A 17807-nucleotide genomic window follows, 5' to 3' on the forward strand; every position below is an offset into this window, starting at 1 on the left:
CTGGCATATTTTTATAGAATACTTTTGGGGCGGCATCTATAGCTCAGTGGTTATGGTGCCAGCCACATACACCAAAGCTGGCAGGCTTGAACCCAGCCCAAGCAAGCTAAACAACAATGACAACTGCAACAAAAAAATAGCCAGGTGTTGTGGCGGGTGCCTGTAGTCCCAGCTACTTGGGAGGCTGAGGCAAGAGAATCGCTTAAGCCCAAGAGTTGGAGGTTGCTGTGAGCTGTGATGGCATAGCACTCTACTGAGGGTGGCATAGTGAGACTCTGTCTCAAAAAAAATAAATCCTTTTGCTAATTACACTAGCCAATAAAACTCAATTATCACAAAGTAAGAAAGGAAAGAAAGAAAAGGTGAAGGCAGAAGAGAGAGCCCTCTATAGGGCTGGTTTTATAAATCCGAACATCAAACACCTAAAAGAATAATAAACCAAAACAAACCCATTTAAGTGAATTTGAAAATAATAATATTTTAAAAAGTCTTTTGGAATATTTTACTTGGTGGACCAGGACGTCAAGAGCAGGTTTGCCCACCCCCCCCACCAATAAAATCTGTCCTGCAGCAGAGACACAGCACCCGTCTGGCGCTGTGCAGTTAAAACCCTGATGGTGAAGTGGTGCCTTTCCTGTTTTCCTTTTATTTTGTTGATGTTGTTGTGATCATTCCATTGCCACCAAAGATCAGCTGGCTGGGCTGTTCCTGAATTGTCACAAAGTGACCTGAGGGAGGAATGTTTTACTGAATTGGTCTCCCTAAAAGCTCTTCTGTTTGGGGTACTTGGTTTAAGAGGAGTTTTATAGAATCTGGGGCTCTGGTCCGAGTGTCCTGTCTCTTCCCTACCAGCTCTGCCTTCCCTTCTGAGTTTCAAGGACGCCTGTCTCTGGGATCACTTGAAAAGCTATTGCCAATATCTAAAGTCACACAGAGACCATGAATGTGCACCTGGGTGCAGACCCACGTGGGGGTCGGTTCTGGTTTCATCTGTGGCATTGGCAGACTCAATCCTGCAGTTCTGTCTTCTGCTTAACCCGAGCTGAACAACCTCATAGGACTTGTGGACTTAAACACCATTTTCCTCATAATTTATGGATTTATTTTCTACCCATGTAGCTATAATAAACAAATACTTCTAATTTTATTTAGGAAGTTCTTAATTTCCTTTTGCCTATACCTTTAACAATTATAATACTTTGTTTATTTTCATGAAAGAAGGGCCATCATCTTTTCTAAGATAATCTTATAATAAAGTATTAAGATGGAAACCAAAAAACAAAACAAAACAGGAAATCTGTCAGGAAACATGATATAATTGTATATTGTTTCTCACACTAGATATGGTTTCTGGGGGAAAAGTTGCATGTAAACTGTATTAAGTAATGTTTTCAATATCTTAGGAGGCTCTTTTCTATAAATGCCCTTTATAAAGTTAGCTTAATAAAATAGTGTAACCACTCATAGTGTTCTGTTTGGCAAATATACAGCATATGTCTGGAAGCCTGTGGCTTTAAATATTAAAGAGTCTTAGCGAGTAGTGGAATAAGTAACTTCTGTGGTCTGTAAGGTGAATGGCTGTGGGTTTTCTTCCTTGCTTCAGCAGGGAGTTACCGAAGGGCCAACTCTATGCCAGGTGCTGCCCAAAGCCTGGATTGTTCTCTCATGCTAATGCACCTTATCTATTTCAAGGTGCTGTTACAAAGATTTATGAGTCAGTGTCTGCAGAAAAGCACCGGCTTCAAGAACAACAAAAATAATGTAAACAGTACTCTTTTTCTATTCAGTCACATCTACAAATGATTTTCTTTGCTTTATTTCAAAATTAGATTCATTGGTTTTCATCATGCAGCAGCTGGAATACGTTTGTCATTTATCTTCTACCTCACTTTCTCCCATTGATGAGTCTGACCATGAGGTGAAATTGGGAGCCTGTGGTCAATAAGTAAGAAGAAAATCAAGAGAGCCTGTGTCTTATAATTATTTGAGAAGGAAAATTTGATTAAAAAGAAAATCATTCAGGTTCTTCAGATAAAAAAACCCATAGGAATTTCAACAAAATGAGTTTCCCCGAATCTAACCTCACTAAGTTACATGGTAGGCAAAGCCCATGGTCTCTCTCTGAAGACAGGCAATGGGCTCAAAATTTAACTGCAGACACTTCGACTACATTTCTTAAATCTCTGCACAAAGTTTTATTAAAAATTTAAAAAGAACAGTATAAAAATCTAGTAATGGATTTATCCTGTTTTTCAACAACCTCTTCTTATTAATGAGCAATGATACCACCAATCCATTGCCCTGACAGGGTGACAAGGCAGTGTCCTCTGGGGCTGGTGAGGAGGGTTTCAGAGGTACATGCATAAGAGAAGGCCAGAGCATCAGTGCCTCTCCACCTGTAAAGTGAGGCAGTGGGACCACCGACCTACAATTAATCATATAGGTATGTTTTCTCAAGTTTCTTATGTTAAATTAGACTGCTGAAGGATCAGAAAATTTGCAACTTAACAAACATTAAAATATATTAAACAAGTGTCTATTGATGGATGAATGGGTAAACAAAACATGGGCTAGCCACACAATGGAATATTATTCAGCCTAGAACAGGAAAGAAATTCTGACATGCTGTGATACAGGTGGACCTTAGGGACGGTATGTTAAATGAAGTAAGCCAGATACAAAAGGACGGATACTATATGATTCCACTCACATGGGGTTCCTAGAAGGTCAAATTCATAGAGACAAAAAGTAGAATGGTGGGTACCAGGTGCTGAGGGGGAGGGAGACTGGGGAGTCTAGAGTTTCGGTTTGGGAAGAGAAAGAGTTCTGTGGATAGGTGGTGGTGTTGGCTGTACAACAGTGTGAATGTACTAAAGCTTAATTGTTCACTTAAAACTGGTTAAGACAGTAAATTTTATGTTACATGTATTTCACCACAATTCTAAATACCTAAAAATACATTAAATATAATTCTCAATCCTGACAGGGATGATGACTGGTGCAAACTTTCTCCAAATGTAATTAGGTCAATTTACAATTCATATACTAGTGATCCCATGCCAGAAATTGACCGATTTGCTAAGATTGCTAAATGTGGGGATGTTTAGTGCACCATATTGTTGTAGTAAAAACCCTAAATTTCCATTAATATAGAACAATTAAATAAATGATGGTGCTTCCATAAAAGAAATGCTGTACAACCATTATAAAGACAACTGAGCCAAGGTGGAAAGAAATGCAAAATAAAACAAGCAAAATAGGAAATGCAGATTTGTATACATAATATAGTCCCATCTAAAAGCAGAAAAATGTAAATAAAAACAATAACTATGTAAATATAGGTGTTTGCATGTATAAGATCTGACAATTAAGTTTGCTAATTCATCCTAGAAAAAGTGCTATATATCTCATTGCTGGATATCATATGGTCACCTTCAAAGTACTCCCCTTGGGAAGTTGTGCACTGATACCAGCAACTAGTCCACCAAAGCAATTTTATAACTCTTTGTTTGGAATGAGCATCAGCGCTCTCATCGTATGGCACACAAAAACAAGTATCAACAATAATGGACACCACTCAGAAAGACACTACCATGTGTCAACACGAGTACATCTGTGAAACATTGATACACCAAGGTTGTGAAGTCTTACTGAGTTGTCTGTACAGTGCTGCGAATGCAAGTGCACAGTGATGGGTTTGCAAACTTAATTCTCAAACCTCATACAGCAGCAGCTCTCATGGCCATTCCAGAGAAAGAGTTCCAAAATTGCTTTGAAAGGTGGACAAGGCACCAAGGCTGGTGCACAGCTTCCCATGGGGAGTACTTTGCAGTTGTGTGTGGTAATATTCAGTAATGAGGGATATAGCATTTTTTCTAGTTTTTGTTTTTGGCCCGGGCTGGGTTTGAACCCACCACCTCTGGCATATGGGGCCAGCGCCCTACTCCATTGAGCCACAGGCGCCGCCCAGATATAGCATTTTTTGCAGGATGAGTTTGCAAACTTGATTGTCAGACCTCCTATATGTTTGGAAAATTTCCGGAAGCATCTCCAACAAAACGGTAGCTGTGGTAGCCTCATCTGTCTTAAACATAGCATAATAAATTCATGTCTAAAAAAAATGAAAATAAGACAAACCAAAATCGTGATTAATTCTAGAAAATGTGAGTGAGGAAGGTGTTAATGGTTGGTAGAATTTTATTTTTCATACTTTTGTACTGTTTGAAAAATTTTATACTAAATATGAAAAGCAAATAAAAATAAGTTAAATATTACAAAACCAGAAAATGTTACACTTATTTTCTAAGATGCATATATTATAAAAAATAAAAGAGAAAAAAGAAATACAAGCAAAAACAGCTATCTGCCAGAAAAGGGCCTTGAAGAAATAATTCCATCCAGATTAGGGGACAGACTCAGAGACCCTCCTTGGTGGCTTCCAGTTGGTAATGTCTGTGATTCCCACAAGGGCAATACAAGAGTGTTTGACCAACAACTAACTGAATACTGGTTCTTGTTTCCCATTGTCATGGAATTTGCCAAATTTTACTTTTGGTTGTACAGAGGACTTTGTGAGCTCTAGGCATGAAAAGTGACATTTATAACTCCCCGTGGAATTTCCAAGTACCCAAGACCTTGTCAGGCCAAAGGATGAATCACAGCTTCTTAGAATTGTAGAAACCATTTTAGAAACAGCTGCCAAATAACTAATACTATTAAAAATAGCTCCCTAAAAAATGAATTGCTTATTTCAAGAAGACAAGAGTGGATTGAATCTGTCCTGCTTGTGATTTTCATCTACTGGGCACAGAGCCAGTGGATCCAAGAAAGCCCTGCTTGTCAGATGGGAGCACCATCTGTACTGAGATGTCGTGCCCGTGTGAGAGCCTGGCATTTCTGGGCCAGGGCTAACTGGGGGAAAGTCTGAATCACCCCTCATGGAATCCATCTCCTATGAGATGTGGACTCTGGGGCATGAATTTCAAGTCTGCTTTCTCTACAGAAGTTTGCTCTTTGGATCACTGGTCCCAAAAGTGTAGTATGCACACCAGGTGATGGAGTGTGGGAGGAAAAGGCAGAAGCTAGAAGGAGAATTGCATTTATTTTTTGATCTAATGAAAACAAGGAGGAAATTAAGTTGTAGCAATGGTGAATGTGCACATTGTCTGTAGCAGGCAATTCTCTTTCCCTGGAAGTTTCCCAGGCACCCTCCCCTGTCTGTTTCTTCTTCCTGTGTTGTGATCTAGGGCGGTCAACCTATTCTGATTTAAATCGTGTCCAAGATACCACTGTCTGTCAGGTCACATGATTATCCCCAGCAGTGAACACAGACCTGGCAGAGCAGGGGCTAACCATTTCTTGACAAAAAGAAGGCGAAAATATAGATAGGTCCTGCTGGAAAATCTCCTACTCATTAAATTTTGGCAAATTTAAATCATTTTTCCAACACCCATGGGAGTCAAATTTGGCCCATAGGCACCTATCTGTGGCCCCTGGATCAGAATGTCTCCCAGCTTCTCCTATGCCCCTACCATCTCCCTAGGCATGTGCTGTCGGTTCTCTTTATGCAACCTAAGTTTTAATGTCAGCCTCATATTAGAGTGTTAGCCCTTTCAGGGGCATTTTTTTTTTTTTTTGAGACAGTGTCTCACTCTTTCGCCTTGGATGGACTGCTGTGGCATCATCATTGCTCACAGCAACCACTACCTTCCTTAAATCTGAATAGCACGGTCTTAAATAATTTCATCTCATTCAATGTTGCTTAGTTATAACACTGATGAGGCAAAAAACAATCCCCCATGTAGGGCCACTGTCTGCATGGAGCTGCACATTCTCCCCATGTCTGCATGGCTTCTTTTCAGGTATTCCGGTTGCTTCCCACATCCCACAGCTGTGCACATCAAGGAAATCTCCATGTCTAAATGGTCCCAGCGTGGGTATGTATGTGTGTGACTGCACCTGCAATGGGACAGTATCCTGTCAAGGCCTGGTCCTGCCTTACACGCTGAGCTGTCAGGAGTGGTGCCAGCCACCCTGACCCTAAACTGAAATAAGCAAGTGAGGAAAGAAGGAATGAGTGAATACAAATTATTGTCAAATAAAAATCTGTGGAATATATGCTAAAAAAAAAAATAGTGTCCAAGATAAACAAAGCCAGACACTACTTAAAGTGGTGAGGACAGACTTGGATTAGTACTTGACTTGTGCAGAGGTGACTGGGTATTTTAAACTGAGAGTGAGGAAACAGGGACGGGGATGAGGAGGGGCTCAGGGAAGTCAAGGAAGTGAAGGGACAAAGCAGGAAGGGGGGTTGGTCTATGTGAAATCCATCTAAGTTTGCTAACTGTTGCTGGGACTCAGAAAGTAATACTCCAAAACTCAGAAATAAAGTTCCTCTCTGGCCTTCGCCCTGCCCTTTTGGGTCCAGCCCCACTCAGCCCTGAGCTGAACATGGGAACAAGACTCCTCTTCCCCAAGGCAGGTCACAACCCCCAGAGCCCCTCTCCCCAAAGCCAGCCACAAAACCTGAACTACTACTCTGACCTCCTCTGCCCTTCTGTGTGACAACTGACCATACTGGAATTTATGGTTTGATTGTAGGTCAAAAGACCCCCATTCCAGAGCGGGTCCTGCCCCACACCCAGAGAGAAGCCGTGTGGGCTCCAAAAGGCCAGGACGGATCCCGACAGACAGGCCTGGGGTTTCCCCAGGTCCCTCGGCATCAGATCAGGCCGTTTTTGTCCAATCCTGTCTCCACATGGCTGTCCATACATTTTGGGACCTAAACATAAATGCAGACAATTTTGTATCTATCTGTAGATCTGTGTTCTGAAGGCTTCACGCCTCATAAAACTACGATCCAGTGACATCTGTGCTGTGAATCCACCTCTTGTCAGTGCTTTTCAGGAAAACTTCGGAGGGCAAAGTGGAAGTTTCCTTTGTCCCCCACAGTCTCCCTCCTGCCCTCCCAGAGGCTGGGGACAGGGGACCTAGCTTCAGGTTTTGGCTGGTACAAAGAGTAAATTCTTTGAGTGGCCTCTAGTCCTCTCAGCCAGGCACTGTAACAGGGGCAGGAGTGATCCAGGGCATGGAGACTTGAAATGCCAGATGTTATGTCACCATTTGTCCAAGTCTCTGAAAGCCAAGGTTGAGACCTAGTGCAGAAGAGGGCTCAGTGGATGGAGCCTGACTGGAGTTTTGTCAAGAAGAGACTCTGTCAATGTCCTACAGACATTGTCTCAGAACATGGAATCATTATGATATTTTGTAATGAGGAATGACCACTACAAACAATTTGTACCCCTCAAGGGCTAGTAAGATATCTCATAAGGGCAAATAAATTAGAATTGTAAAGTTCAGTGATGAATTAGAAATGTTTTCATTAACAAAAACACAAGGACTGAGGGCGCAGGAAGACGGCAAATAGAAACCTCCAGGGTCCTCCTTTCTATGAGCACCAAATTCAACGACTCTCCAAGCAACCACCTTCAGAAGAACCGAAAATCTGGGGAGCGATCACACTCCCTGGTTTCACACTGCACCGAGGACAGGCAGAGAGACGGGTACCCTCCCCCAGGGCCACACCAGTGCCCTGAACAGATGAGAATCTGCGCCCAGGGAAGGGGAAGTGAAGCGACTGTGGAACTTTGCACTGAAACTGCAGGGCCATCCTGGCACAGGGGGGACATGACACAGGGCAGAATACTGCCAGTGCCCACAGAGGGAGCATTTAGACAGGGCCAGAGTGAAATCCAATACCCCAAAGCCTGAGTGCCCACTACCCCACCCCCAGCTGACAGAAAGTAGCCTGGGGCCTGGAATAAACCCATAAGGCAGTTGGGCCACAAAGGCTGCAGTCCTAGAGCAATTCCTGCAGCTGTGCTGGCCCAGAGCCTTGGGATGCACGTGACCCACTGAGATGCCAGTGATGGTGGCCAAGCCGCCGCCTGTGTCACCCCTTCCCCAACACTGGGCAGTGCAGCTCAGGAGCAGTCTTCTGCCACTTGGGGAAAGGGAAGGGAAGGGGAGGGGAGGGGAGGGGAGGGAAGGGAAGGGAAGGGGAAAGGAGAGGAGAGGGGAGGGGAGGGGAGCCACAGGCGCCACCCCCTAGTGAATTTATTTTTGACAAAAGTGCCAACAACATACAGTGGGGAAAGGACAATCTCTTCAGTAAATGGTGCTCAGAAACCTGGATATCCAGAAGCAGAAAAATGAAACGAGAACCTTATTTTTCACCATATACAAAAATCAAATGAAAACGGTTTAATGGCTTAAATCTAAGACCTGAAACTACAAAACTACTAAAAGAGGTGGGCCTGCAAAATAATACAGCCTCTTCAGAAAGAAGTATGGAGAATCCTTAAAAAACTCAAAATAAACCTTCCATTTGACCCAGCAATTCCACTGGCAACCTGTAGAAGACTGAAACTGGACCCACACCTTTCACCATTAACCAAGATAGACTCTTACTGGATTAAAGATTTAAATTTAAGACATGAAACTATAAAAATACTAGAAGAGAGTGCAGGGAAAACCCTTGAAGAAATTGGGTTGGGCGAGTTTTTTATGAGAAAGACTCCCTGAGCAATTGAAGCAGCTTCAAAAATACACTTTTGGGACTTGATCAAAACTAAAAAGCTTCTGCACAGCCAAGAACACAGTAAGTAAAGCAAGCAAACAGCCCACAGAATGGGAGAAGATATTTGCAGGTTATGTCACCGAAAAAGGTTTAATAACCAGAATCCACAGAGAACTCAAACGCATTAGCAAGAAAAAAACAAGGGATACCATGGCAGGCTGGGTAAAGGCTTTGAAGAGAAACTTCTCTGAAGAAGACAGGCATGCAGCCTTCAGACAAAGGAAATCATTTTATCATAAGGACATTTGCACTAGATTTTTTTTAAATCACAGCTCAGTTTACAATCACCAAGACGTGGAAACAACCTAAATGCCCATCAGTTTGGGAATGGATGAACAAATTGTGGTGCATGCACATCATTGGAATACTATTCAGCCCATAAAAAGATGGTGACTTCAAATCTTTTGTAATATCCTAGATGGAGTTGAAACACATTCTTCTTAGTAAATTATCACGGGAGTGGAAAAGTAGGTATCCAATGTACTCAATACTCATATGAAGCCAGCTGATGATATGATGCCCACATGGGTGAAGAACTCATTTCATTTCAAGTTGGGGAAGGGATAAGGAGGGGGCAGAGGGCAAGGGTTGGGTTGCTCTCACTAAATGGGCATGGCGTGGGGGTTGGCACACTTTTTTTGTCTGGGACATAACCACAAGGAGAACTCTACTGAACAAAATCAAATATTTTGACCTGATTGTTTGTACCCTCACATTAACCTGAAATAAATTTATTTTAAAAAACCACTAAAAGAAAACTTTGAGAAACCCTTCAGGACATTGATCTGGGCTAGGACGAATTGAGTAATACCCGCAAGGCACAGACAACCACATAAAAAGCTTCTAGAAAGCAAAGGATGCAATCTACAAAGGGAAGATACAATCACAGAACAGGAGAGAATATTTGCAAACTACCCATCTGACAAGGGCTTAATAGCCACAATGAATAAGTAGTTCCAACAAGTTAATAGGAAAAAATAATCAAATTAAAAATGGATCTGAATAGGCATTTCTCAAAGGAATATATATAAATGGCTAACAGGTAGATGAAAAAATGTTCAACATCATTAGTCATTAGAGAAACACAAATTGAAATGACAATGAGCTGTCATCTCACCCCAGTTAAAATGGCTTTCAAAAGAAAGACAGCAAAAGAAAGACAATAACGAATGCTGGTGAAGATGAGGAGAAAGGGGAACCCTCATAAACTATTGGTAAATTAGTGAAACTGCCACAAGCACAATAAGAAGGTGTCTCCCCAAACCGAAAATATTATGACACACTGCTGAGGGATGAGAATTCAATATATTGAAAAGGTATCTGTAGTTCCATATTTATTTTAACACTATTCACAATAGCCAAGATATGAAATCAATCTAAGTATCTATGAACAGATGAATGGATAAAGAAACTACGGTACAGGTACACAATGGAGTATCATATAGCCACAAAAAGAACGAATTCCTGCCACTTGCAACAACATGGATGGAACTGAGAACATTTTGTTAAGTGAAATAAATCAAGTACAGAAAGACCAATCCGTCATGTTCTCACTCATCTGTGGGAGCTAAATGTTAAACAGTGGGACTCATGGAGCCAGAGGATAAAATGATGGTCACCAGAGGCTATGAAGGCTGGTAGGGAAGGAGAAAAAGAAAGGGGAGATGGTTAACACAAAAATATTTACATAGATAGATAGAAGGTACAATATCTGATAGCACAACAAGTGACTACAACCAGCAATAAGTTTGTTAGGAGATACTTTAAAATAACTAAAAGAGTGGAAATGGAATGTTCCTAACTGTAGGAGGCACCTGTGAGAAATACTTTGGCCATAAGGGACTGGGGAATGGATTTAACTTCACTGGTTCCTCTCTGACGCATGAGAGCACGAAATTGTGCACATCATTGGGTGGCAGTCTCCACACCTGTGGCCCAGGTGGCCACCGGATTACTTCTGTAAATAGCCTTGGGAGAAGTGAGCCAGGCTCCTCCTCCAGCTCCGCTTCATCCTCAAAGGACACCTGATCAGCGCTCCCCTATTGCTGCCAAGAGATTGCTGCTGAGATGTTCGCTCCTACTAATATTGACTCTGACTTCTAAGGTGCTTCAGCACCTGAGCCCTGACCAACACCTGCTCCAAGTAAGCTGGTGTAGCAGCCGCATCCAGACAGTTGAGAGGGCCAGGGCCGGAGACCTAATGTCCAGGCTCCCACGAGGCCCTGCGTCAGGCTGGAGACACGGCGTCGCGGGCCCCTAAATCTAACACAAAGAAATGTTAAATACCGGGCGGCGCCTGTGGCTCAGTGAGTAGGGCGCCGGCCCCATATGCCGAGGGTGGCGGGTTCAGGCCCAGCCCTGGCCAAACTGCAACAAAAAAAATAGCCGGGCGTTGTGGCAGGCGCCTGTAGTCCCAGCTCCTCGGGAGGCTGAGGCAAGAGAATCACGTAAGCCCAAGAGTTGGAGGTTGCTGTGAGCCGTGTGACGCCACGGCACTCTACCCGAGGGCGGTACAGTGAGACTCTGTCTCTACAAAAAAAAAAAAAAAAAAGAAATGTTAAATACCTGAGGTGATGGATACCTCAGTTACCCAGATTCGATTAATTCACATTGTGTGCTTCTATTGAAACATCATCTGCGCCCTATAAAAATATACCACTATTACACTAAAATAAAAAACAATTAAAAAAACACTGTTCCAAATCTGGAAAACACAGTAGACTCTCTGTAACTTGACCACTCAATGGACTGTAACAAATTGGTCAACATTCAGAGGTGGGCAACCTCAGGAACCAGGCCTGTGGTACTGATACGTACATGTGCGTGTCCAGTCTGTGAAAATTAGGTCAACTTGAGAAAGTAATCAACGTAGGGAGGTGGTCAGCTATGGAGTTCTCTTGTATTTGTTTATAACATTATTGTCTCTTTAACACTGATGTTTTTTAAAACAAAGCAAAACATATATATAAGAACACATATACAATTTGGAAATGACAAATTAACAGTAAGAATGGAAACACCGGCCTGTGCCCGGGAGGCTTGTTCATGCTGCCTGCGGCTGCATCGCTCCCCGGGAAAGGCGCGCAGTTTGTGGCCGTGGCCTTTTGGCTGGGATGATCTGCGCTCCTGGTGGAGGTGGGGGAGCTGAGCCGGAGCCATGGCCAGTACAGTGGTAGCAGTTGGACTAACCATTGCTGCTGCAGGATTTGCAGGTCGTTATGTTTTGCAAGCCATGAAGCATATGGAGCCTCAAGTAAAACAAGTTTTTCAGAGTCTGCCAAAATCTGCCTTTAGTGGTGACTATTACAGAGGTGAGTTTGAACCCAAAATGACAAAACGGGAAGCAGCATTAACACTAGATGTAAGCCCTACTGCCAATAAAGGGAAAATAAGAGATGCTTATCGACGAATTATGCTCTTAAATCACCCAGACAAAGGAGGATCTCCTTATATAGCAGCCAAAATCAATGAAGCTAAAGATTTACTAGAAGGTCAAACTAAAAAATGAAGTAAACTTATAATGAATTTTAAGTTCATATTAGTTATGTATATGAGTGCCAACTTCTTATAATAAAATGCCTCAGAGGTTCAGTTTTGAAAATGACTTAGCATAAACTAAAGTCTTGGTATAATTTTGTTTAAATTTGAGGATTTTAAGTCAGACTATTAGAATATTTGATGGACAAATGCAGACTGTTGAATAGAAATATTATTCATTGCTCATTGCAAGTAAGTTGCTTTGTGTACTGTTCAAGACAAAGTGAAGTGGACAGTCCTTGCTCTCAGCCTCCAGTCTGGTGGGAGACTGGTAAACTGGTAGTTAAGCTGTTCAAGCTGGCCCAGCTACAGGGAACCTTATATTTAAAGTGAATTTAGCCATGATTTTGAATTAAGTAAGTAACCTGTGTGTATATATATAATGTCACTGATAGAATTTAGTTTCATACATTAAAAATTCTTTTAACATGGCTCTGTGCCTGTAGCTCAGTGTCTAGGGTGCCAGCCACATACACTGGAGCTAGTGGGTTCAAACCCAGCTTTGGCCTGCCAAACAATGACAACTACAACCAAAAAATAGATGGGTGTTGTGGCAGATGCCTGTAGTTCCAGCTACCCGGGAGGCTGAGGCAAGAGAATCACTGGAGTCCAAGAGTGTGAGGTTCCCGTGAGCTATGTGATGTCACAGCACTCTACCGAGGGCTACAAATAAATAAATTTAACAGTATGATAACAAAAAAAAAGAATGGAAACACTTTTTAGAAGCAATTCATGAAGAGAGCAGTTTAGAAATATTAACATCAGTTATAAGATTCATTTTTCTAAAAATTATGTGTCTCTCTTCCCCAAATCCCATTGTCCGTGATGATTTGAGACTCAGTGAACTTCATCTGCCTTGAGTCATCCAGCACCCTCTAGGGCCTACCCTCATCCCCACATTCCCCAGCTCTTCTTCCTGCTCTGGAGGGCAGGTGCCAGGTGTCAGATGGCCCAGCACAGTGAAAGCCACAGGAAAGCTGCAGTCCAGCCCAATGGCTCCTGCTAAACCTGCAGCTTCTGCAGTCTCTGCCTGAAGCCAGGGACCATTACCCAGAAGGCAGGAACGTGAACACGGTCCATTTCATCTTCATCTCATTCTGTTAAATTTTCTATATTTGAACAAATGTGTGCAAGGTAATATATTTATTTATAATTATAATAATGCATAGGGAAAACATGCTTAAAAGTTTTTGTTGTGTTTTTTTTTTTTTTTTGAGACAGAGTCTCAATCTGTCACCCTAGATAGGATGCCATGGCATCATAGCTCACAGCAACCTCAAACTCCTGGGCTCAAGTGATCCTCCTGCCTTAGCCTCCCAAGTAGCTAGGATAACTGGCTGCCACAACACCCAGCTAGTTTTTCTACTTTTAGTAGAGATGGGGTCACATTCTTGCTCAGGCTGATCTTAAACTCCTAAACTCAAGCAATCTACCCACCTCAGCCTCCTAGAGTGCTGGGATTATAGACGTGAGCCACCTTGCCTGGCCAATCCAAGAGTTTTTTTCTAACAGGGACGAACAATCAGAAAAGTTGGGAGTTGGCGGTGCCTGTGGCTCAGTGGGTAGGGTGCTGGCTCCATACACCGAAGGTGGTGGGTCCAAGCTCAGCCCCGGCCAAACTGCAACAAAAAATAGCCAGGCATCACGGCGGGCGCCTGTGGTCCCAGCTACTCAGGAGGCTGAGGCAAGAGAATTGCCTAAGTCCAGGAGTTGGAAGTTGCTGTGAGGTGTGACGCCAGGGCACTCTGCCAAGGGCAATAAAGTGAGACTCTATCTCTAAGAAAAAAAAGAAAAAAGAAAGATAATTTGGGAGTCACCTACTGATCTAGCCTGTGTTCCCTGAGGTACAGGTCACCCCTCACGGGAGGCAGGTAAGGAGGGACAGATGACTCACTGTATGCCCATGGGCAAGAGAGCTACTTCTCAGGACCTACAAGCAAAGGATGGGACAATCTTGCCCTGGTGTCTAGTCTTCTGAGTTTTCAATTCAGAATATAACCCAGAATATCATCTGCTGGGCATCTTCCCTTTAGAGGACACAACACTATATTAATGTAGGCCATATTTAATGCCTTCATATCCTTTTAGAGCAATAGTAATCTCCAAGAATTCACCAAGTAACACCTTGGCTATCATCTGCTCTGTCATTCTTTTCACTTTGCACTCTTTTTCTTTATTTGATTTTGAGACAGAGGCTCATGCCCTGGGTAGAGTGCTGTGGCATCATAGCTCACAGCAACCCCAAACTCCTGGGCTTAAGTGATTCTCTTGCCCCAGCCTCCCAAGTAGTTGAGACTACAGGTGCCCGCCACAACACTTGGCTATTTGTAGAGACGGGATCTCACTCTTGCTCAGGCTGGTCTGGAACTCCTGAACTCAGGCAATCCACCCGCCTTTGCCTCCCAGAGTGCGGGGATGACAGGCATGAGCCGCCAGGCCCGGAACATCCTGCGTTCTTCTCGTTCTCCTTCAGTCCCGTACACAGAAAGTAAGGCAGCACGCCACCCTGTCCCTCCGATTGTAATCAACCTACAGTGTCATGAATTGAGCAAAATTCTGCTGGAAGACTTTAATGTTGTTTATTTTAAGATCCTGCATCAAATTTTATTCCCCAAATATTGACTCTTTCTTCTTCTAGTGCCCCTGCTTTGCCGTCGGCGTGACTTGCTGTGCCTCTGGCTAACCTCTTACAGGCCTTCCTCATCAGGCCAGAGCTCTAGAAAGAGCAAGGACCACAGCTGACGAGGTGGGGCAGTCTCCGTCCTGGCACCCGGGCTTCCTGGCACCAGGGCTTCCTGCTCTTTCTTCTCTGCCCCCTGGCTTTACTCTGCATTTCCCGGGAATTCATTTGCAGCACTTCCTGCTGCCAAGGTTTTCCTCCCCCTCTGCCTCTGCTCTATTTATTGCCTGGGATACTCATTTAGTTGGGTTCAATGATGACAATGCCTTGACACTGAGAAGATTAATGACTCAGTAATTGTCAAGACAAGATAAATGTCAGGGTAAATTGATTGTAGGACTTGTTTCTCTGAAAGCTGGTGGCGCGTCTTGTTGTTTCCCCGGTACCTGCGTCTTGGGGATTCTCTCAGGGTGGCCCGGTGTCCCCTGCTTGCCATCACGGGCACATAAACATGGGTTCTTCTTTCCCTTCCCTATTTTTTATAAGATGAAAACTAGAAAATAATTCTTCTAGATTGCTGGAACCAGTGATTCATGACTGAGTTATTCATGAAAAGTACTAACAATTGGCTGTCTCTGCTTGTCTAAGGAGCAGACAGTCTGCTAACACAGACATTCAAAGATTTGAACCGTGCATTTCTCTGACTATATGAACTGAATAAATTTTTCTCCACAAGGAAATGTACTGTGCAATATTTGTGAGTTGAACATAGGTAGAAAATGCATATCAATTTTGGATGTAAAAAACTAAAGTATTATTTAAAAAAAAAGAAAGAAAAAGAAACAGAAATATTGTCTGTATGTAAGTGAGCTACTAAAATATTCAGAGTTCTGAGTCTAAACCTCTTTCCCAGAGAGGTTTCCACTCACGCAGGAGCTGGTGGAAAGAAGGCGCCGAGGCAGACAGAGGAGACCCAGCTCTTTGCTCTGCCTCTGCTCTTTGCCTTCTTGGTCAGCATCACTGAAGTGCTGAGGCCTCTCCCCTTCCAGCAGTGGTGACGGAGAGTTCTAGTGACCATGTGTCTGGAACTGTCTTAGTAACCAGCAGAGGCAGAAATGCCTGTCTAAGCATCTTGTTTTTACTGATAAATAAATAATGTAAGTTAAATAATGTACCTTAGATCACACAGTTCCTAACAGGAGGCGGCGGAACATTGGACCTAAGCCTTTGGGCCCCAGAATCTATTTGTAGCCAGTATCCTGTACATTTTACTATTAAAGCAAATGTTTCCAAAAATCTTCTTTTTCTTTTATGCCTCTATTTAAAAATGTCCTCACCTCCCAAACCTCTTCAATTAAAGAAGAAAAGGGAGTATTAAAAGTCTTCTAGTGGTGAAATGGGGCGACTGGGAATGAAGAAATACTCAGGGAAAACTAATAAATATTATTCTTCTGAAGAATTCTCTCTAGATTTCTATACTTCACCTCCTGACCCTTCTACATAATCTCTTGTAGGTAATTTTTAGAATATTTTGAGTAAGAGACTAGAGGTTGAATATTTTCATGTAGAGAAAAACGTATGAAAACACTATATTCTTGAATAAACATGAGGGAAAAAGGAAAGATGGAAAGAGAGAGGAAGGAAGCAGAGAAGAAACAGGAAAAGAAGGAAAGGAGAGAGAGGAGAGGAGAGGAAAGGAGGGTAGGGTAGGAGAGAGGAGGGGAGAGGAGGAGAGACAAGGGCAGGGGAGGGGGGAGAAGGAAAGAAGAAAAACCCTCTTTGATATTTATTCACGTTTAGGAAATTAACGAAGGGAAAATTGAAAGTGTCTAGTTTATGTTTGTAGGCACTCAATACATAATTGTCAAACAAATCATGCCTTCCAAAGGCCACATTTTACACATTTAATGGCATAATATATTTTTTCCAAGAAGAATAGAGACTTTCAGCAGGTGTGTGTATAAGTTTATTAATTCTTTCGAGTATTCTGAGGCTTTCCATTTGTTTCCATACCTCAATCTGTCCAAATTTCAGGGTTTTTTTTTTTTTATTTTACAAAATCTAAAATTTGAAATGAAAATGTTTCTGCTGTTGGGATTGTGTTCTTTCTCTCCCTCCTTGGCCAATGTGACTATCTGCCTTGTGTTGGGATCTCACCATCCCTCCTTGCTTTCTACAGAGGCAAAGAAGAAGAACAGTCTTGAGGCCACTTTTCTTGACCTGGAGAATGGGGTAGAAGAGTAAAAGCCTGAGAAAAGTGGAGGTGCTGCCCAAACATTTCATCCATCTTAGAAGGCAAATGCATAAGAACGTGCTTGTGGGAAACAGTGACATTGTTAAATGTGGTAAGCCATGACGGGCATGACAATAGCACAGGACACAGAGGCTGCTCTGGGGAAGAAGCCCTGTGAGCTGTGAGCAATGTGTGAACTTGCAGGGAGATGGGCCCATGACAGCTCTGGTTAGTGAGAAGTATCTGCGATTCCCACTTGCCCATGTGCCTTCCCGCTGTGGCCACGTCCTGCCATCCCACGCTGGGCTCTGATCTTGTCTTCTTTCCCTCATTTGTCTTAATTTCATCTCTGTATTGACACCAAGGAGCTTAACACAAATTTCTGCAGTTTCTCTACTTTTGGTCAACTTCCTACGTTCTGTCTTGGCCGCCTCCAACCCATTCTCCAACTGTCATCAGAGAGATCCTGCCAACATGAAAATACTGAGCACATCTCCCCTTGGGAAAGTCACTGTTAAAGTCATGATATGACTCTGCATGACACCGTTGTGATAAATATACGTCTTTATACGTTTGTCAGAACACTCAGAACATGCACACAAGCATGAATGTGGACGAGGGCCTTTGGGTGATGACGTGCTGACGTTGGTTCATTGATTGCAACAAATGGACCACGCTGGGGCAGGACTCGACAGTAGGGCAGGCTACACATAAGAGGGATGGGGACTCCCTATACTTCCCACTCAGTTTTGCTGTGAACCTAAAACTTATCTATAAAA

General features: G+C 42.9%; 1 protein-coding gene across 1 annotated transcript; it reads left to right on the top strand.

Annotated features, from left to right (window-relative positions):
- Positions 1-11795: 11795 nt before the first annotated feature.
- On the top strand, positions 11796-12146 carry LOC128597503 (mitochondrial import inner membrane translocase subunit TIM14-like). The gene has a single exon (XM_053607918.1). It carries the CDS (start codon positions 11796-11798, stop codon positions 12144-12146), a length of 351 nt encoding a protein of 116 aa, XP_053463893.1.
- The last annotated feature ends 5661 nt before the right edge of the window (positions 12147-17807 follow it).

This window comes from Nycticebus coucang, chromosome 10 (genome assembly GCF_027406575.1).
Source record: "Nycticebus coucang isolate mNycCou1 chromosome 10, mNycCou1.pri, whole genome shotgun sequence".
In the NCBI taxonomy this organism is placed as follows: domain Eukaryota; kingdom Metazoa; phylum Chordata; class Mammalia; order Primates; family Lorisidae; genus Nycticebus; species Nycticebus coucang.

Coding starts and splice junctions, on each gene's coding strand:
- LOC128597503 (XM_053607918.1), top strand. CDS start 11,796: ATGGCCAGTACAGTGGTAGCAGTTGGACTAACCATTGCTGCTGCAGGA.